We start from the raw sequence: 20,747 nt of genomic DNA, 5'->3' as shown, positions 1-20,747 counted from the left end.
CCCGGAGAACCATCCAGACCGCACCTGGTGACCTCAGTGTAGTCTGCCCACATTTTTTTTTACCCTAAGTGGCCAGACATCTCCAAATCAGACTTGAGCTTATCCATGGGCCTGAGGGAGAAACAGAAGTCAGCCTGGCTTCGGGGAGACCGTGGGCGGTAACGGACGAATCACACACCCGCTCTGGATTCTGGAGATGGGGCGGCTCTCTGGCCCCGGCAGGGCCAGGGTATGTCAGTCGGCGGCATGTGAGGAATCCAAAGGGAGTGGATTTGCTGGGAGAGAGGGAGAGGTTTTCCCATGATGTTCCTTTGTGGTTCATCTGCAAACACTCTCTGCCTTTTCAGGGTTTCTTCAGGAGTGCTTCCATTTCAGGGACCCAGTCTCCGCTTCTCCTGCTGGTGCATTATCCACAACACTGAGAGAAGCATTCGTGTTTTCTCTTTATTCCTCCAGAGGTCAAGCCAGGAGTTCGGAGGGGCTGGAGGGCAGTGTCCTGCACAACCTTCTCCCCCCCGGAACAGAGAGGGGCTCATGTATTTCCAGAGGATCAAGATGGGCCAGTCACGTGACCACAGAGTTCTAATGTGCCCACCCTGGCACCACTGCCAAGAACTTGTAAAATTAACCCAGGGTCTGGCTCATGATGTGTCTATGGTCATCAAAGGGCTAACCTGGCCTCTTACCCGCTCCAGTGTTCTTCTGTTTACCTCTTCCGCCTGCTCTCCTCAGGAGTCGGAAAGATATTGAAAAACACAAAGTTGTCCTTTATTTATGTCCAGTGGGACCACCAAGGTGACTCCCATTGGGCCTGGCCAGGGCAGATGGACTGCCTAGGGGACCGCACACACACACACACAAACTCACACAGACTCACACAGAGACACATACACAAGTGCCATCTCAATACTGATCATTTTATTTCAGTATTTCTGTTTGAGGCGAGGTCAGACTCTGCTACAGGCTTGGGTAACAGGGTTGACTCTGCAGGTGAAGTTTCTTTCTCTGTCCCAGTGTTGTGGAATCCGGAGTCGCAAAACACACCTTGGAGGACACTTAAGACAGTGGAGTACAGTTTATTACGCCAGTGGGTCCAAGGGGAAATCGGTTCCCAACAAGGACCCTGATGTTTCTGAGAGGCCCAGTTTTATACCCCCTACTACAATGTGACTGGTTACGTGTTAGCAACCTCTCTGTTGCATATGATTGAGTTTTACAACAAGTAGGTGCTAGGAGAACAAACAATTAAGGTTAAAGGAGGGGCGGGGAACAATGATTATACATCAAGAGGGGATGTCTCCATGGTTAATCTAACAGGGGCAGCCTGACTTCAATTACAATCTCTGTTTGCCACCTGTAGGGAGGGAAGTCTCCAGGAGACCTGGTTTTCACTAGCGACCGTTTCCTCACTCTTGGGCTGGGGTTCAGGCCCAGTTCACATCCTGTCCTTAAGATGGATGACAGACTTCAAGATGGAGTTTCTCCTGCTTTCCTCACATGGACCCCAACACTAGGACGTGGCCCTGATATCACCCTTGACAAGGAGGGAGCAACGGGCCTCCCCTGGCAGGGACCAGTCACCCTGCTGGGAGCACAGTTTGTGCTTGTGGTCTTAATGGACGGAGGGAGGGAAATGGCTTTAAACTGGTCAACGCTCTGAGCTCTTAGAACACATGTGCAGAAGCACAGGGCCGCTTTGGAACAGCCGTATTCCAGCCACAGAGGGGAACACCCCGTATTCTTACCAGATTATAAGAGGAAAAAGAACATAACAAGTTTGCCGCTCAGGCAGCTGGTTTGAGAAGGACTCTCCCTTATTCTAACCCCCTTCTGTTTCCTCATACTTGGTCTGGGTGAGGAGGACTGGTTTCCTCCAAGGTCGAGGGCCTGCCTCTGGCTGAGCTGTCTGGCCCTGGCTCCCCGAGATGGTCGAGCTCCTGGCTTTGGCTCTGCTGTCCCCCACCGCCCCCGACAAGCTGGGGGCCTGCAGGGAGGGTGGGCAGGAAGGGCAATGGCAGGACCCTGGGGCAGGGGCTACGGTGGGCTTGCTCCCGGATGCCTGGAGGGCTACCCTCCTCAGCTCCTCGAGTCACCTGGTGGCATGACGACAACCGTCTCGTCACATCTGTCGTCTGCAGCTGCCAGCTGGCCACGAGCAGGAAGCGGGCTGGTCACTGGGTAAAGGGACGGTGACCTTGGGGAAGAACCCATCCTCACTTCCTGGAAGATGGGCTGCCTGGAGAAGAAAAGCCAGGCAAGCTGCCAGCTCCAGGGCGGGCTTGGGCACAGAGGCCCCCTGTCCCCGCACAAGCCCTCCTTTCAACGGGCCCTGTGTAAACCGAGCACAGAGCGCTTTCCTCCCAGGTCACCTGCTCTGCGGCCGGGGGGTCCTGACTCACTTGGGTGGCCACGCACTTCCCTGACAGGAAGCTTGGCGTGGGGACTTGGTGAGCTGCGCTGCCAGCAGCTCCTGTGTTTGTGGAGGCTGAGGGGGCGTGTATCTGCTGCTCCCCACCCTGTGTGGCCAGCCAGCTGGGCAGCCCGCCTGCTCCTGGGCGCTGCTACTGTGGTTACTTCAGTGGGGGCGTCCAGCCTGGCGGCCGGGCAGGGCCCCGGGGAAGCCGGTCTGCCTCGCTTCTGGCCGCTCTCTCCCTGTACTTGCTGGCGTTTCCTCTGCGCCTGTGTGCGGAAGCACTGTGGTGGGGAGATGGGGCTGGGGCTCCGCTTTGAGTTTCCCAGTAGAGAGGTGCTGAGAGTAGAGGGAGGCCTGCCCACCCCTATAGGCTGCCCAGACTTGGCCCATGAACCACGGTCCCAGCCCAACGCTCCCCAGTTGGCCAGAGCGCCCAGGGCCCTGTCAGGAAGGAGGGGGCGGCTGGGTCACAGGACTCACACATCCTGAGTGTGACTGATTTTCTGCTGCTTGATGTCCTTTTGTTCGGTTTCTCTTTTGATTTCCCTTATTTTTAGTAAAGCCCTATTAGAAAGTTCCAGGCTTGGGTTGGGGAGTGGAAGGGAGGGTGGTCAACTGGCTGACTGGGGGCGACAGAGAAGTGGTCTTTATCAGGAGCAAAAGGGTGGGAGGGTGTCCCCAGGGACAGAGCGGGTCCCCTAGGGCCCACCCCACCCTCAGGCCTTCGAGCGGCCTCTCCACCCAGCCTGTGATGAAGTACCTCCTTTTGTTTCCCACCAGGAGGTCTGGTTTCAGAGCTGACCCGTAAGCCCCCCCGGCAGGGAGATCTTATCCCCGAGTGACTGTCTGGAAGGGTCTCACTCTGCCAGCTTGTGCATGAGCCACTGAAGTGTGAAAATCGCTCAGTTGTGTTTGACTCTTTGGGATTCCATAGACTGTACTGTCCATGGAATTCTCCAGGCCAGAATACTGGAGTGGGTAGCCGTTCCCTTCTCCAGGGATCTTCCCAACCCAGGGATCGAACCCAGGTCTCCTGCATTGTAGGCAGATTCTTTACCAGCTGAGCCACCAGGGAAGTCCATGACCCGCTGAGGCCAAGGTCAATTTCTTAAACAGAAAGATGAGTGAAGAACCGGTCCCTGGGGCAAAGGAAGCGGGCAGCTAGGGCCCTGGTCTTGTGGGGAGGGGAGGCAGGCCTTTCCCCTTGGTCTGGTGGCCATGGAAGGAGCACGAATCAGATGCGGAAGCCCAGTGCCCTCCCGTGCAGGTTGACTTACTCTGCAGGCTCCTTGTGGAAGACGTCGTGGAGCCGGGACGGCTGGCCTGCTGGGGGCCACACGAGGAGAACTGAGGGCCCAGAGCTGATGCCTTGACCTTAGGTGGGTTCATGTCCAGGATCTCCGGGGTGCGGGGGGCCCGGGGCTTGCAGGCGAAGCTTGATGTGAATCCCCTGGAACAAAACGTGCAACCTAAAGTCACAGGAGGAAGAAGGAAGGACTCTCCCTTCTGGCTCTAAGGGATGCCAGGCAGGCACCATCCTGGGCACGGGGGTGGGGTGGGGTAGAGCAGGGCACCTGGTGGCATAAATCCCTGCCTGTGGAGCTCACACTTTGGGGAAGGAGGGAGATGATGAGAGAGGAGATGAAGCAAGGGAGCGGAATAGGGAACCTGAGAGTATTACAGTGTCAGATCGAGTGGCCAGGAAAGGTGTGTCTGGCTCCAGTTAGTTCCATGTCCCAGTCCCTGGAACCCTACATGACAACAGGAAATCAAGGCTGCAGGTGTGAGGTTATCCTAAATTACTGGGATATCTGTAATCACAAGCGTCCTTAAGAGTGGGAGAGAGGCAGAGGAAGAAAGAGAAATAGGCGCGGCTGTGGAAAAAAAGACACAGATGCAACGCCACTGACTTTGAGGATGGAGGAAGGGGCCACGGGGCTTTTCAGGTGGCGCTGGTGGCAAACAATCCGCCTGCCAATGCAGGAAACATAAAGGATGCTGGTTTGATCCCTGGTTCAGGAAGATCCCCTGGAGGAGGGTATGGTAACCCACTCTGTTATTCTTGCCTGGAGAGTCCCATTAGACAGAGGAGACTGGCGGGCTGCAGTCCATAGGGTCACAAAGAGTCAGACACAACTGAAGCGACTTGGCACACACACGCAGGAAAGAGCCACAAGCCCAGGAGGGCAGGAGGCTTCTTGAAGCCAGAAGGGATAGAAAAGAGATTCTTCCCTAGACCTCCAGGGTGTAACCTGTCCTGTGGACACCTTGATTTCAGCCCATGAAGACCCGTGTGGGACTTCTACAGAACTGGAAAATAATAAATTCGTGCTTATTTAGTGACTAAATTTGTGCAATTGGAAGTTTATCACAGCAGCAATTGGAAGCTGACTTTAGATGGGGTGACCAGGGAAGGTCGCAATGAGAAGGTGACATTTAGCCCCCAAACAATCCTGCGAGGCAGGCATTACTACCCTATTTTTCAGATGTCAAAACTGAGGCTCCAAGTTGGTCAAGTTTCCCAAGTTCACGCACATAACAAGCAGGCAGTGAACCTGGTGGGATCTTATAGCCAACCATTCTCCAGACACCCTCAGGACCCCAGGCCAGTGGGTCGGCTTCACAGAGACAAGAGGCCACTTCTTAGAGCCTGTTCCCTCCTTCCTACCAGCGCCCGCAGCCACTGCAGCTGGGGTTGAGGCTGTGATTCCCCCACCCAGCCCTTTGCTCCCTGGCTGTCACTGAGGTCTAAACATGCTCAAGTTTTATTCCCATCTCGACTTCTGTTGCTATTGTTGCTCCCTCACTCAGTCGTGTCGGACTCTGTGACCCCATGGATGGTAGCACGTCAGGCTCCTCTGTCCTCCCCCATCTCCCAGAGCTTACTCGACTTCTGGGGCCTTTGCTATCTATGTGCCCATTTTTCTGACACCTAACTCTGAAGACTGGAGTCCCGGGGGCCGTCACCCAGGGCTGTGGTCACCACTGACTGAGCTGATGTAAGCGCCAGCTCAGCCCCCGGCAGGCAGCAGGGGCTCCTAGCCTGACCTCCCTTCAGCCGGTGGGCGTCTCGGTCTGCAGGCTGCACGCCGTGAGTGCACAGCAGACACTGTGAGCTTGGCTAGTAAGGGGAGGGGTCTCCCCACTGCACCCCTAGGACAGAGAGATGCTGACTGGCTGCAGGGCTCCTAGTGGGCAGTGTATGTGTGTGTGTGTGTACACCGTGCTGGGGGCTGAAGCTGAGGGCTGTGGGAAGTGAAGGATCTGGTGGCAGGGAGGAGGGTGGGGGTCCTGGAATGGCCTGGACTCTCAGTCTTGCTCTGCTGCTTTCTAGCAGGTGAGGGAGAGTGAGCAATCTGCTGACATCTCGGGAACCTCAGTTTCCCCACTTGTGAGATGGCTTCTGTAGCACAGCTCTGAAGGTTCAGTGAGGTGGTATCCCTGGGCCCAGCTGTGGTAAAGCACCCTATGAAGGGGGTGATAGTTCTGGGGAGTGAGACTCGGGAGGCAACTGCATAATTTTTTGATTCATTTCATTATGCCTCCCCCCCATTTTTTTTTAACATTGAGAATCTATTACTTTAATAATCAGAAAAATAAAACTTAAATATTTGAAAAGTCTCCAAATTCAAATTTAGAAAAGTTCAGTTCAGTTCAGTCGCTCAGTCGTGTCCGACTCTTTGCGACCCCATGAATTGCAGCACGCCAGACCTCCCTGTCCATCACCAACTCCCGGAGTCCACCCAAACCCATGTCCATCGAGTCGGTGATGCCATCCAACCATCTCATCCTCTGTCGTCCCCTTCTCCTCTTGCCCCCAATCCTTCCCAGCATCAGGGTCTTTTCCAGTGAGTCAACCCTTCGCATGAGGTGGCCAAAGTATTGGAGTTTCAGCTTCAACATCAGACCTTCCAATGAACACCCAGGATTGATCTCTTTTAGAATGGATTAATTGGATCTCCTTGCAGTCCAAGGGACTCTCAAGAGTCTTCTCCAACACCACAGTTCAAAAGCATCAATTCTGCGGCGCTCAGCTTTCTTCACCGTCCAACTCTCACATCCATACATGACCACTGGAAAAACCATAGCCTTGACTAGACGGACTTTTGTTGGCAAAGTAATGTCTCTGCTTTTAAATATGCTATCTAGGTTGGCCATAACCTTCCTTCCAAGGAGTAAGCATCTTTTAATTTCATGGCTGCAGTCACCATCAATTTAGAAAAAGACTGGTGTAAAAAACTGCCTGTACTTTAGACAAGAAATCTTTCATACCTGGTTGAAAGGATAGAGATTTAGCCCTCTTATAATTTTTTAACTTTAATTTTTTTTCTTTAAAAAGCAAATTTATTTTCATGTCATGTATAACGTTGTCCTTCCAGGTGAACTGCCTCAGAGCAGCAATTTGGTCTAGTCCACCTTTGATATTTACTGTCCAGCACAGTTCTGAGCACACATGTGCTAAGCTGCTTCAGTCGTGTCCGACTCTTTGCAACCCCGTGGACTGTCGCCCGACAGGCTCCTCTGTCCCTGGGATTCTCCAGGCAAGAATACTGGAGTGGGTTACCATTCTTCCTCTAGGATATCTTTCTGACCCTGAGCACACACTCATGTGCATTATCAGTGAATGAAAGAAATGTAAAAAGTTAGGGTATACTGATCAGATGAAAGAGTATGCAATCATTGTAAATAACTGTGGGGGCTACTCAGGCACGTGAGAGAGAATGGAGTGAGGCTCAGAACAGAGGAATAAAGTTGATGTATAACACAGGGAGCTCAACTTGGTGCTCTGTGACAACCTAGAGGGATGGGATGGGGTGGTGGGAAGGAGGTTCAAGAGGGAGGGGACATATGTATACTTAGAGTTGATTCACATTGTTGTACAGCAGAGACTAACACACCAATGCAAAGCAAATATCCTGCAATTAAAAATAAATTAAAAACAAAGTAAACACACAAACACACACACCCAAAAATCCCAGAGCAATACAGTGTGCTCAGTTGCTAAGTCCTGTCTGACTCTTTGCGACCCCATGGACCGTAGTCCGCCAGGCTCCCCTGTCCATGGGATATACCAGGCAAGAATACTGGAGTGGGTTGCTGTTTCTTCCTCCAGGGGATCTTCCCGACCCAGGGATCAAACCCACATCTCTGGCATTGGCAGGCGGATTCTTTACCACGCAGCCACCTTGGAAGCCCTTGGAGCGATACAGAAAGTGAAAGTGAAAGCGGCTCAGTTGTGTCCGACTCTTTGTGACCATGGTTCTCTAGGCCAGAATACTGGTGTGGGTAGCCTTTCCCTTCTCCAGGGGATCTTCCCAACCCAGGGATTGAACCCAGGTCTCCTGAATTGCAGGCGGATTCTTTACCAGCTGAGCCACAAGGGAAGCCCAAGGGAGTGATACAGTTCAGTTCAGTTCAGTCGCTCAGTCGTGTCCGACTCTCTGCGACCCCATGAATTGCATCATGCCAGGCCTCTCTGTCCATCACCAACTCCCAGAGTCTACCCAAACCCATGTTCATCGAGTCAGTGATGCCATCCAACCATCTCATCCTCTGTCGTCCCCTTCTCCTCCCGCCCCCAATCCTACCAAGCATTAGGGTCTTTTCCAATGAGTCAACCCCTCGCATGAGGTGGCCAAAGTATTGGAGCTTCAGCTTCAACATCAGACCTTCCAATGAACACCCAGGATTGATCTCTTTTAGGATGGATTGATTGGATCTCCTTGCAGTCCAAGGGACTCTCAAGAGTCTTCTCCAACACCACAGTTCAAAAGCATCAATTCTGCGGCGCTCAGCTTTCTTCACCGTCCAACTCTCACATCCATACATGACCACTGGAAAAACCATAGTCTTGACTAGACGGACCTTTGTTGGCAAAGTAATGTCTCTGCTTTTAAACATGCTATCTAGGTTGGCCATAACCTTCCTTCCAAGGAGTAAGCGTCTTTTAATTTCATGGCTGCAGTCACCATCAGCAGTGATTCTGGAGCCCAAAAAAGTAAAGTCTGACACTGTTTCCACTGTTTCCCCCTCTATTTCCCATGGAGTGATGGGACCAGATGCCATGATCTTAGTTTTCTGAACGTTGAGCTTTAAGCCAACTTTTTCACTCTCCTCCTTCACCTTCATCAAGAGGCTCTTTAGTTCTTCTTCACTTTCTGCCATAAGGGTGGTGTCATCCGCATATCTGAGGTTATTGATATTTCTCCCGGCAATCTTGATTCCAGCTTGTGTTTCTTCCAGCCCAGCGTTTCTCATGATGTACTCTGCATGTAAGTTAAATAAGCAGGGTGACAATATACAGCCTTGACGTACTCCTTTTCCTATTTGGAACCAGTCTGTTGTTCCATGTCCAGTTCTGACTGTTGCTTCCTGACCTGCATACAGGTTTCTCAAGAGACAGGTCAGATGGTCTGGTATTCCCATCTCTTTCAGAATTTTCCACAGTTTATTGTGATCCACACAGTCAAAGGCTTTGGCATAGTCAATAAAGCAGAAATAGATGTTTTTCTGGAACTCTCTTGCTTTTTCGATGATCCAGCGGATATTGGCAATTTGATCTCTGGTTTCTCTGCCTTTTCTAAAACCAGCTTGAACATCTGGAAGTTCACGGTTCACATATTGCTGAAGCCTGGCTTGGAGAATTTTGAGCATTACTTTACTAGCATGTGAGATGAGTGCAATTGTGCGGTCGTTTGAGCATTCTTTGGCATTGCCTTTCTTTGGGATTGGAACGAAGACTGACCTCTTCCAGTCCTGTGGCCACTGCTGAGTTTTCCAAATTTGCTGGCGTATTGAGTGCAGCACTTTCACAGCATCACCTTTGAGGATTTGAAATAGCTCAACTGGAATTCCATCACCTCCACTAGCTTTGTTCGTAGTGATGCTTTCTAAGGCCCACTTGACTTCACATTCCAAGATGTCTGGCTCTAGGTGAGTGATCACATCATCGTGATTATCTGTGTCGTGAAGATCTTTTTTGTACAGTTCTTCTGTGTATTCTTGCCACCTCTTCTTAATATCTTCTGCTTCTATTAGGTCCATACCATTTCTGTCCTTTATCGAGCCTATCTTTGCGTGAAATGTTCCCTTGGTATCTCTAATTTTCTTGAAGAGGTCTCTAGTCTTTCCCAATCTGTTGTTTTCCTCTATTTGTTTGCACTGATGGCTGAGGAAGGCTTTCTTATCTCTCCTTGCTATTCTTTGGGACTCTGCATTCAGATGAGAATATCTTTCCTTTTCTCCTTTGCTTTTCGCTTCTCTTCAGAGCAGCATGTAAATCTGACTGCAAGTGTGTGAAAACAGGCATGCATTGCTGACACTTTTCTGACACATACAATGAAGCTTTTCTAATATTGAGATTATATTCTTTTCTTTGTTTTTGTTTTTGGCTATGCTGCATGGCTTGTAGGATCTCAGTTCTCTGTCCAGGAGCTGAACCCAGACTACAGTAGTGAAAGTCCAGAATCCTAACCATTAGACCTCCGGGGAACTTCCTAATGTTGAAATTTGTTATCATTGTTATGGTGGTAAAATATACATAACATAAAATCTTGATTGTTTTAAAATGCAGCCCCATTACACTTTAAGAAGGAATAATTGAGAGACCCTGGTAGAAACTCCTCAGGTGAGCCCTGGGGCTATTCTGGTGGTGGTAATGAGTGGTGGTGGCTATTCTGGTGGTGGCAGAGTCAGTCTTGGGTTACCTGGGGATGTCCCCTCACACAAGGGGGCCAGATTTGGAGTAGCTAGCTGTGCAGGTTCAGGATGGCTAGGCCCACTTCACCCCATGGGGCCTTAGAGCCAATGGGCAGCAAGGTTAAGTTGCAGAGTCTCAGGGATAGCTGAGGTGAGTTGGCAAGAAGTGAAGGGAGGGGATTTTCCTGGGGGTCCAGTGGTTTAGAATTTGCCTGCCAATGCAGGGAACATGGGTTCGATTCCTGGTCCAGGAAGATTCCACATGTTGCAGGGCAGCTAAGCCCGTGGGCCATGACTAGGGAGAAGCCCGTGCACTGTAATGTAAGATCCTGTGTGCCGCAACTAGGACGCAACATGGCTGAATAAATACATAAAGAAATGAAAAAAAGAAGTGAAGGGAGAGAACGGTCAGGGCGGCAGAACTGGGGATCTACTAACCTCCCCACCCAGGGCACCCAGGAGAGGGTCCCATACTTTTGGAGAGCCACGTGGCGATGCACATGAAAAGCCTACGTGTAGGTTAATTTTACGTGGCAGTGTTGTGGGGCTGCGGCGTCCAGGTATCTGATCAAACACTGTCTGCATATTTCTGTGCAGGTGTCTCTGGACAAGGCAGACAGTCCATGGGGGGGACGCTGAGTAAAGCAGATTGCCCGCCAGAAAGTGAGTGTGCTCCATAGACTCGCTCTTGGGTTCTGGACTTGCCTCTGCAGCCACGTGAGCTGATTCCTTAATTAAATCTCTCTCCACACACATTTCCTGTTGGCTCTGTTTCTCTGGAGAATCCTGACTAACGCACCTAAGAGTGGGCCTCCTCTTGGCCCTGGGACATGACCTTTGTTTGACCGGGGTCATGTTGTTGCTATGGAAGAGCATCTCAGACAGAACCTCCCTCTGGCTGGAGCCTCCCTCTGGCACTGGGGAAAGTGGCCCTTGGCAGACACCAATCAGGGAACCACCCCTTCGGCTTGGCAGACCCCTCCCCTCCATGGGGTCCCCACCCGGGCAGCTGCAGGAGGCACTGTGTTGACTGAGGGTGCTGGCCACTGTCGCTGAACTCTGGGGGGTGGTGGCATCAGGGCCCCCTGGAGAGGATGCTGTGGGAGGCAGGGAGGGGTGGCTGTCGGGAAGGGTCAGCTTGGCCCCTGAGTGACCCCCCAGCCCTCTCAACCCCCTGAATGGTGTGAGCCTATTAGTCTAGGCAGCCAGGAGCCAGAGCCAGGAAATGGCGATGGTCTGGCCGGGGATGCGGCCAGATTAGGGCAGAGCAGAAAGAGCACGTGGGAAGAGCACATGGATGGCAGTCGCCTCCAACTCAGGAAGATGTGATTGGCTGCAGGAACACACGGTGCTGGGTCCTAGAAAAAAGTGAAGGTCGACCAATTTATTGGTAAATTGGGAGGTGCCCCACAAGGGTAGGCAGTTACATATCAGAGAAGCCTGGCCAGCTTCTATGATCTCTGCTCGTCAATAGGAACATTGTGTTGTAAGGGAGTCACAATAAAAAGTTTCTGGAGATATTTAATCTTTACTTGTGTTTGGAATGCTGCTGAGTCATAATCCCAGAGCTGAGATTCCCACGGCAGAACATCCCCCTGTCCCTTCGTTTCTTCGTTTCTTCGGAGGGAGATACTGTCTGCATTAAGATACAAATCAAAGTGCTCAGGGCTTGCCTAAGTGGACTCTGCTCATCAAAGTTCCTAACTGGTTCCTAACTTGGTCATTGCTGTGGAATTTCATCTGGACTGCAACAAAGTCCAGGGAGGAGAAGGGGGGCTGGGGAGAGCGTGGCGGCTAGGGAGAGAGCATGCCGGATGAAGGCAAATTTCACACACGGATGTTTGGTGAGGGTGCACGCATGTCTGTATAAACACGCAGTCATGATACCCCAATTTCCCTGACCTCCTGGTTCTTAGACTGTAGTTTCTTTTAACTCAATGCTGTCATATATCCTTTGGGAACAAATGTGAGGAGGGAAAAGCACATATAGGATGTATATGTAAGGGCTTCCCTGCTGGCTCAGCGGTTAAGAATCTGCCTGCAATGCAGGAGATTTGAGTTTGATCCTCGGGCTGGAAAAATCCCCTGGAGAAGGAAATGGCAACCCACTCCAGTATTCTTGCCTGGAAAATCCCATGGACAGAGGAACCTGGAGGGTTACAGCCCATGGGGTAGCAGAGTCGGACACAACTTAACCACTAAACAACAACCACAGACATACGTAAAAACTTGTTCTTCCTTATTTTGTAAAAGCCACAATACTTGTGGCTGGACAGGAATTTTGACTGTTTGCTTCCCATCTCAGGCTGGCACTGGTGGACATCTGTGGGGCAGTGAGAGCTCTGACCGGAGGAGCCCACTCCCTCGCCCGCCCTCAGCCACATGGAGGGAATGTCCAGACAAACGTCCTCCCGGTCTGGCTGGGCTCCTCGGCATCTCTGTGCGGATGGCGTGCCAACACCATGCAGAGCAGGGCTCCAGCAGATGGCGGTTGGCCAGTAGGCAGGCAAGGCCATGTGACGTCTGGGCAGTCCAGTCCCTCACCTTCCCGGAGGTGATGGCTGGAAACCAACCCTGTACATTCCGAGGTGGGGGGTCAGCCCCTCCAGGTTGAGACTGACAGATTTCCCTGGGAAAGTGCCTTGGTTCTCCTTGGGATAAATGCTTGTTTTCTTTGAAAATGCATTTTTATAGTCTGGTTAACAGCTATTCAAAGCTAAGGACTGTAAGAGGCGGAGAGAAAAAGGAAAAGGAAGACATGGGCCGTGGGGAGGCCGTGGGCTGGTGGAGTTCGAACCTTTTCACTCCTGGCTTCCAGGAAGCCAATTTCACAGCAAGAAATTGTGAAAGCCACTGTGGCTGGAAGCCACTGGAGATGCAATTATCTTTATGCCACCTCATAGTCGGGGCTAAGCAATGCGGGCTATCATTTTGTCTACCGATGACCCACACCCAGGGCTCCAGGGCCTTTCTTCTCCCCACAAGCAAGGGCCCAACCCAGCCAACTCATCTTCTGGGGCCAGGGGCTGCCCTCCTTTACAGGCTGAGAGAGTGGAGCTGTCAAGCCAGACAGAGAGCCACGCTCTCTTCTTTTCTCCTAGGGATTCATCCAACGTGTATTTTGAGCTCCTGCTCTGCGCCAGGAACACGGGGGACAGACACCCTACCCATGGCCCCCGTCTTTGAGGACAGCGGGAGACAGTCACGGAGCATGTGACCACACAGCGGAACTCCGGCTCACCATCTTTGACACCCTCTGCCCCGTAGAGACATCCAGGACTGCCCTCCCTGGTTCAGGTCCCAAGGTCCTTGCGGCTCATCCCTACACAGCCCTGCTGCCCTTCTGTCCTCAAAGCAGGAAAGAAAGGTGCAAGGTCGCTGCCTGCCCCCAGAGGGGTGGGCTTTGGCAGTCTCCCCGCCCCTCCTCTCCCTGACTTTCTCGCTCATGGGTGCGGTGCTGCTAGGCCTTCTGCCTGTCCTTGGGGGGCCCTGACCCCTCTAAGGTGTCCAGCAGCTTCTAGAACTCAGCAGGAATCCCTGTTTCTGTGGTGTTTCCATCAGTGGGAGACTGCAGGAAGGCAGGAAGGTCCCCACAGGGGAGGACCGGTGGGCTGGTTTCTCAGACTCCCCTGCACTGTGATGGGGGCCACATCTGCAGGGCGTGGATGGTTTCAGGCCTCGAGGGGCCTAGAATTCAGGCCTTCCACAGCCTCACCCAGCTCCACAAGGCCCCGCTGCTGGAGGAGCTGCAAGTAAGCTGTGACCACAGCAGAGGTGGGGGCCTGCTCACTGCAGACACAGTAATGGACGTCCCTCCCTGTTCTATGGAGAAAGAGGGGCACGGAAGGCCTGACCGGTCACCATGGCAGAATTCCTCTAATCAGAGACTCCAAGGGTGTCGTCATGATGCTCAGCATGACTCTCTAGAGCGATGTTTTAGTGCAGGAGTGAGGCTCCTCTGTCTTGAAACTCTCAGCCTGCAGGGCACTGAGGGGCTGGGCCAGAGGAAGCAGTGAGAGGTGGTCAAAAGAAGGGGCCTGTGAGATCATTAAAAAAAAAAAAAAGAATCCCTCCTCACCCAATGAGTGCCGGTTTGTGCTCATTTGACAGAGAGGAACAGAAAATATCTTTTTTTTTTCTTCCTGGGGGTTCAGTTTCTGTTTTAGGAAGCTGACATCTGAGCCAAACCCTTTTACTGACCTCATTCCTCACCTTTCTCCCCTCCACAGCCCCCTCTCCAAAAGCAAACTGCTAAGAGAGGCCACTGACCTCAAATTACTTCTCATCACTCACTCTCCCAAATGTGTTCACCCAGCAGTTCTTAAAACGAGTCCCTTGGGTGTGTTTGTAAGTTTTTCTCTCCTTCCGGCCTGACGACTGGTGATTCTCAGGAGGGCAGGTCCCTCCCCTTGGGCTCTGAGGTTGTCAGCTGAGCTGACCACACTCCCCTGAGGGTCTCAGAACCGCACTTGGGGCCCGATTTGAAGGCTCGTTTGCCTCCATTGCCAGAGGTTGGGCCTCAGAGGAGCCCTCCTGGGACATCGCTCCACCCCTACCTGGTGGTGTCTCCACTGTCTGGGGCCCAGGGCCCCTCTCGAGGCTGGCTCAGGGCCCCTGCTGGGGGCAGGCGAGGCTCTCCTTGACGTCCTGCTGGCGACCACTCTCCCGGCTTGGCGTCAATGGCAGCTGGGGGGAGTCAGGAGAGAGAGCCCAGTTGACCTCTGCTCTGGAAGCTCTTTGAAGATGCTCTTTACTGGGCTGGGCCCTGGAGCCAAGAAAAGCACACAGCCTGGGGCCAGTCCCTCATGGCTCCCCGGCGCCTATGGATGGGGACTTGTTTACTTGTGCAGGTTGGGACCTTTCCAGACGACCACGTGGGGTACTTGTAATCTGAGGGTGCAGTGGGCACGCTCTGGCTGGAACACACACACGCAGGGAAGATTGGACGCTTGGCCCTGTGGCCTGTCCCCTCCCCACCCCTGCCCCCACCTCTTGGGAAAAGCCAACAAAACCTGGAATTGTCTCCTGGGCCCCCTGCTTGGCACCAATGCACAGTGGCCCAGAGGCACACTGAAAAACTATTCATGTCTGTTTGAAATTCAACTTCAGCTGGGTGTCTTGTGTTTTTATTTGCCAAATCTGGCAACTCCAGACGTGGGGCTCTCTGAGCCACCCCTGGATCCTTCAGGCCTGAATCTCTGCCCTCCCACAAGGGCAGGAACCTCCCTAATACTGCCCAGCAAGGACCAGACCGCCTGGGTCACCCCCAGATCATAAGAAACGATGGGAGAAGTCCCTGATGACACTGCTGAGGGTCCCTCCCAAGGGTCTGGGGACAGACCTGTCCTGTACTTCAAATGACATGCATCCCTCCTTCTCCAGCTCAAAGGGGTCCATGTCACTGTCAGAGCAACACTGTGACAGTCTGAATTCACTGCCCCCTTAACCCAAGCTCCTTTCAGCTCATTAAAAAAAAAGAATCTCTCTAGCACCTTTGCAATGGCCTCAGCTTTATCTTAAATAATCTTCCCTACCTAAACAGACATTTCTCCGAAGAAGACATTCAGATGGTCAATAGGCACACGAAAAGCTCAACATCACCAATTATTCAGTTCAGTTCAGTTCAGTTGCTCAGTGGTGTCCGACTCTTTGCAACTCCATGAACTGCATCACGCCAGGCCTCCCTGTCCATCACCAACTCCTGGAGTTTACCCAAACTCATGTTCATTGAGTCGGTGGTGCCATCTAACCATCTCATCCTTTGTCATCCCCTTTTCCTCCTGCCTTCAATCTTTCCCAACATCAGGGTCTTTTCAAATGAGTCAGCTCTATGCATCAGTTCAGTTTAGTCGCTTGCTCAGTTGTGTCTGACTCCTTGTGACCCTATGAACCACAGCACGCCAAACCATTATTAGAGAAATGCAAATCAAAACTACAGTGTGATATCACCTCACACTGGTCAGAATGGCCATCATCAAAAAGTCTACAAATGACAGATGCTGGAGAGAGTGTGGAGAAAAGAGAACCCTCTTACACTGTTGGTGGGAATGCAAATTGGTGCAACCATGATGGAAAACAGTATGGAGGTTCCTCAAAACACTAAAAATAGAGTTGCCATATGATACAGCAATCCCACTCCCGGGCATATATCCAGACAAAACTATAATTCAAAAAGATATATTCACTGCTATATTCATAGCAACATTATTTTCAATAGCCAAGACACAGAAACAATATAAATGTCCACCAACAGATGAATGGACAAAGATGTGGTACGTATATACAATGAAATACTACTCAGCCATAAAAAGGGATGAAATTGGACCATTTGCAGAGATGTGGATGGACCTAGAGACTATCATACAGAGTGAAGTAAGTCAGAAAGAGAAAAACAAATACCATATGATATCACTGGACATGTGAAATCTAAAATATGACACAAATGAACTATTCTATAAACAGAAACAGGCTCCTAGATATAGACTACAGACTTGTGGTTGACAAGGGGGAGAGGGATTGGGGAGCGGTGAACTGGGAGCTTGGGATTAGCAGATGTAAACTATTATAGATAGGACGGATAAACAACAAGGTCCTACTATACAGCATAGGGAACTATATTCAACATCCTGTGAGAAACCATAATGGAAAAGAATAGGAAAAAAGAATGTATATACATGTATAACCGAATCACTTTGCTGTAAGAGTAGAAATTAACACAGCATTTTAAATAAACTATACTTTGATTTAAAAATAAAAAGAATCCTCCCTGCAGGTTTCCTCAAACCCATGGCAAAGGGGCACAGCTCTGACTTCCAGATAACTCTTTTGACCCAAACAAGGACTCTGTTTCTGGTACGGAACCCATGGGTGGCTTTATTTACAGTCCACACTGGACAGTCTCTGGGCTTCTCTGATAGCTTGGTTGGTAAAGAATCTGCCTGCAATGCAGGAGACCCTGGTTCGATCCCTGGGTTGGGAAGATCCCCCGTAGAAGGGAAAGGCTACCCACTCCAGTATTCTGGCCTGGAGAATTCCAAGGACTGTAGAGTCCATGGGGTTGCAAAGAGTTGGACACAACTCTTTCACTCACTCACTCACTGGACAGTCTCCACCCAGAACTGTGACTGGAACTAGGATTTCAGCCTTCTCTGAGCTGCTCTTCAGTGGACAACTGGCCTGCTTGTCTGTGCTCTCTGCTGACTGGGCTTATAATAACACTCAGGAGACCAGACTTGGGTGTATGAAATAATGGTTGACTGGAACCACATACAAGTGCTGGGCTACACATGGAAAACCCCATGAGAGTCAACGGTGTTCCAAGATGGTGCCCAGGGGTAGGCAGCCCTCTAGGATCAGGAGCTTTCCCAGGAAGATGGTGGTGGGGGACAGGTGCCAAAGCCCCCTGGGCAGGAGGGAGGAGGAACTGAGCTGAGCTCTTGGGAGACCTTCTCAGGTCTTCTCAGTTCAGCCACCCCTCCCGCCTCACCTGCTCCCTCTGCTTAGGCCACACTGCAGACTTTCAGAGCAACCCCTATGGACCCCGACGCCACCCCTCCCCCCAAAAGTCTCCATTGAAAGAGCTGGGAGCTGGGAGGAAGAGAGCAGCTGTGTGCGTGCACTTGAAGCTTCCTGGGACGAACCACTGTTTCTCTACCTCTTCATCCATTTCAAACAGGGCTGGCATTTTCCTTCAGGGTCCACTGACAGGACATGTGATTTTGATATCCCAGCCTAGGTGGATGGGGAAGGAAATGAGAATAACTTTCCTCAGGCCAATATCATGCAAGATTCTAAGTCACATTCTTGGCTTTTCTTTTCTTTTTTTCCCTTGGGAGCTATTTCCTTTTGGCTCTGTGGGGCTGAGTCCTTTGCTTAAAAATAATATAATTTCTGGCCCCACACAGAACTGATGGAGCCATGTAAGGATCCCATGGCCTCCTCATTCTGAATCCTGCCTTAGTGCTGATGGAAGGCACAGCTGTGAAGAGGGGCATCCTGAACAAACCCGACATTCAGGCCAGGGTGCTGGGACCCCACGGATCTTGGGTGGGGCGTTAATTCCCAGCAGGGGTGAAGGTCATGTGTGAAGGGACCTGTTGGGGGGTTGGTGGCCGGGCGAGGCCAGAACGGGCTGGAGGGGGGCGGCGGACAAGGTGAGCAGGCGCAGAGACTGGGGAGAAAGGGCTGGAGGAGCAGGACTGGATGGGCGGAAGGGCCAAGAGGAAGTCAGATCAGTTCTCGCGGGGAAGAAACAAAACGGGACAGCGAGGATCAGGAGGGTCCTGTCACACACTGCTGTCCCCTTCTTCCCTCGACCGTGGTGCTTGGTCAGCCGAGCCCAGATGCAGCCTCAGAACTAGCCTCAACACAGCATTTGAGCATGTTGGCTGAAGCTGGTCTGCACCCATTCCCTCAAGGAGGCTGAGTGAAAAGAGGAAGAGAAGGCGGTGACCAGATTGGATGGAAAGCTCACACTGGTCCACGGAGGAGGCGAGGGCCTGGGGTGGTTGTGCTGGGAAAGGAAGGAAGAATAGAAATCTACACCAGAAATGGAATCCACTCTCATTAAATGACCCCAGGAGGGGAGAAGGATCAGGGGGAAGGGATAGTAACGGAGTTTGGGATGGTCATGTATACACTGATATAATTAAACTGGATAACCAACAAGGACCTACTTACTGTACAGCACATGGAACTCTGCTCAATGTTATGTGGCAGCCTGGATGGGAGAGGAGTTGGGGGGAGAATGGACACATGTATATGTATGGCTGAGTCCCCTCGCTGTTTCCCTGAAACTATCACAACATCGTTTGTTAATTGGCTATGCGTGCTCAGTTGCTAAGCTCTCTGTGACTTCATGAGCTGTAGCCCGCCAGGCTCCCTTGTCCATGGGATTTTCCAGGCAAGAATACTTGAGTGGGTTGCCATTTCCTCCTCCAGGGGATCTTCCTGACTCAGGGATGGAACCTGCATCTCCTGTGTCTCCTGCACTGGCAGGCTGATTCTTTACCACTGTGCCACCTGGGGAGCCCCATCCCAATACAAAATAAAAAGTTAAAAAAAATTTTTAAATAAATAAATGACCCCGGGAAAGCCAATAAGCTGGACACTTGGCTTCTTTAAGGGGAGAACTTTTGTCCTATAAAAGGATTTTGAAGGAGAACTAAGTAAGGGTGCTGGCCTGAGGAAGAGAGAAGGCATGGGGCTGGGTGTGTGCTCAGCTATGTCCGAATCTTTGCGATCCCATGGACTATAGCCCACCAGGCTCCTCTGCCCATGGAATTTTCCAGGCAAGAATACTGGAGCGATTATTTCCTATTCCATTTCCTATTTCTTATTCCAGGGCATCTTCCTGACCCAGGGATTGAACCTGCATCTCCTGTGTCTCCTGCCTTGGCAGGCGGGTTCTTTACCTCTGCGCCACCTGGGAAGGCCAGGCCTATAGGATCTGAAATCATTAACTCATTAGGTCAAATTGGCAAAAATCATTAGACCACCTAAAACCTCCACCCTGGCAGCAGAAATCTCTAGGTAAATGACTGAGCTAACCACCTTTTAAAGAAGGCATATTAATGTTTGTAGCTCTAGCAAAACACATGTAAAATAACAAATGATCAAAGCTGGCAAAAAAAAAAAAAAACAAACAACCCTCTAAAACTGCTGTAATCAAGAGACCCTTTTCCCGGGTAACCAAGCAGCCTGGCTTTCTTCCGACTCTGTGACAGGTCTACTGCTCTGAATCAGGGATCAGAAGTATTTGAATCCAATTCTGAGCAGATTATAAAAACTCACAGATGTTTCTCATACTGGAATCTGACCTGCTCCTCTTGCTGTTTTTCCTATTTGAATGGAGAAATTGGAGTCTCATCTGATCTGTTCATATCCTTTTAATTTCCTCTTGAAAATTAAAAAAAAAAAACTTTGTACATTTCTAATTCAAAGTATATATATTTTTTCTAGCATCTAAAAAATACTTTTATTTCCCATCAGTCTCTGGTGAGCTCAACTAGAAGCTTCAAAATGTGCCTGGAGAGCTTCCCTGGTGGCTCAGTGGTAAAGAATCCGCCTGCCAATGCAGGAGACACGGGTCGATCTCTCATCCGGGAAGATCCCACATGACCCTGAGAATCTAAGCCTGTGCGCCACAACTGTTAAGCCTGTGCTCTGGAGCCCTGGTGGCTCAGATGGTAAGGAATCCGCCTGCACTGCGGGAGACCTGGGTTCGATCCCTGGGTTGGGAAGATCCCTTAGAGGAGGGCATGGCAACCCAATCTGGTATTCTTGTCTGGGCAATCCTCATGGACAGAAGAGCCTGGCAGGCTACTTGGGGTCTCAAAGAGTTGGACACAACTGCTCGACTAAGCACACTAGAGCTGGGGAGCCGCAACTACTGAGCCCATGTGCTGCATCTACTGAAAACTGCACTCACTAGAGCCCATGCTCTGCAACAAGAGAAGCCACTCCAACGAGAAGCCTGTGCACTGCAACCAGAGAGTAGCCTCTACTCGCCGCAACTAGAGAAAAACCTGTGGAAGGTTTTTCAGGAAGGAAGACCCAGCACAGCCAAAAATATATGGATAAAATTATTTTTAAAAATGTGTTTGGATCTCACAGTAGCTTTGCTCCTGGCCGCACA

General features: G+C 51.1%; 1 protein-coding gene across 17 annotated transcripts in view; it reads right to left on the bottom strand.

Moving 5' to 3' along the window:
• Positions 1–896: 896 nt before the first annotated feature.
• The window catches only part of ARMC9 (armadillo repeat containing 9), a 185,285-nt gene continuing 165,434 nt past the window's right edge, over positions 897–20,747 (bottom strand). For 7 of the 17 annotated variants that reach the window (XM_081585635.1, XM_081585631.1, XM_081585633.1 and 4 more), the window contains 3 exons: positions 14,668–14,797; positions 3,691–3,863; positions 1,061–2,236 (listed from right to left, as the gene is read on the bottom strand). In XM_081585635.1, the coding sequence (XP_081441761.1) occupies positions 2,214–2,236; positions 3,691–3,863; positions 14,668–14,797 (326 nt within the window). In that variant the 3' untranslated portion in view covers positions 1,061–2,213. The other 10 variants (XM_081585627.1, XM_081585623.1, XM_081585625.1 and 7 more) reach the window with 4 other exon arrangements.

The sequence above is a fragment of the Giraffa tippelskirchi genome, chromosome 3 (assembly GCF_054371585.1).
Source record: "Giraffa tippelskirchi isolate mGirTip1 chromosome 3, T2T-mGirTip1v1.2.pri, whole genome shotgun sequence".
Taxonomy (NCBI): domain Eukaryota; kingdom Metazoa; phylum Chordata; class Mammalia; order Artiodactyla; family Giraffidae; genus Giraffa; species Giraffa tippelskirchi.
This window is presented reverse-complemented; position numbering and strand designations above follow the sequence as displayed.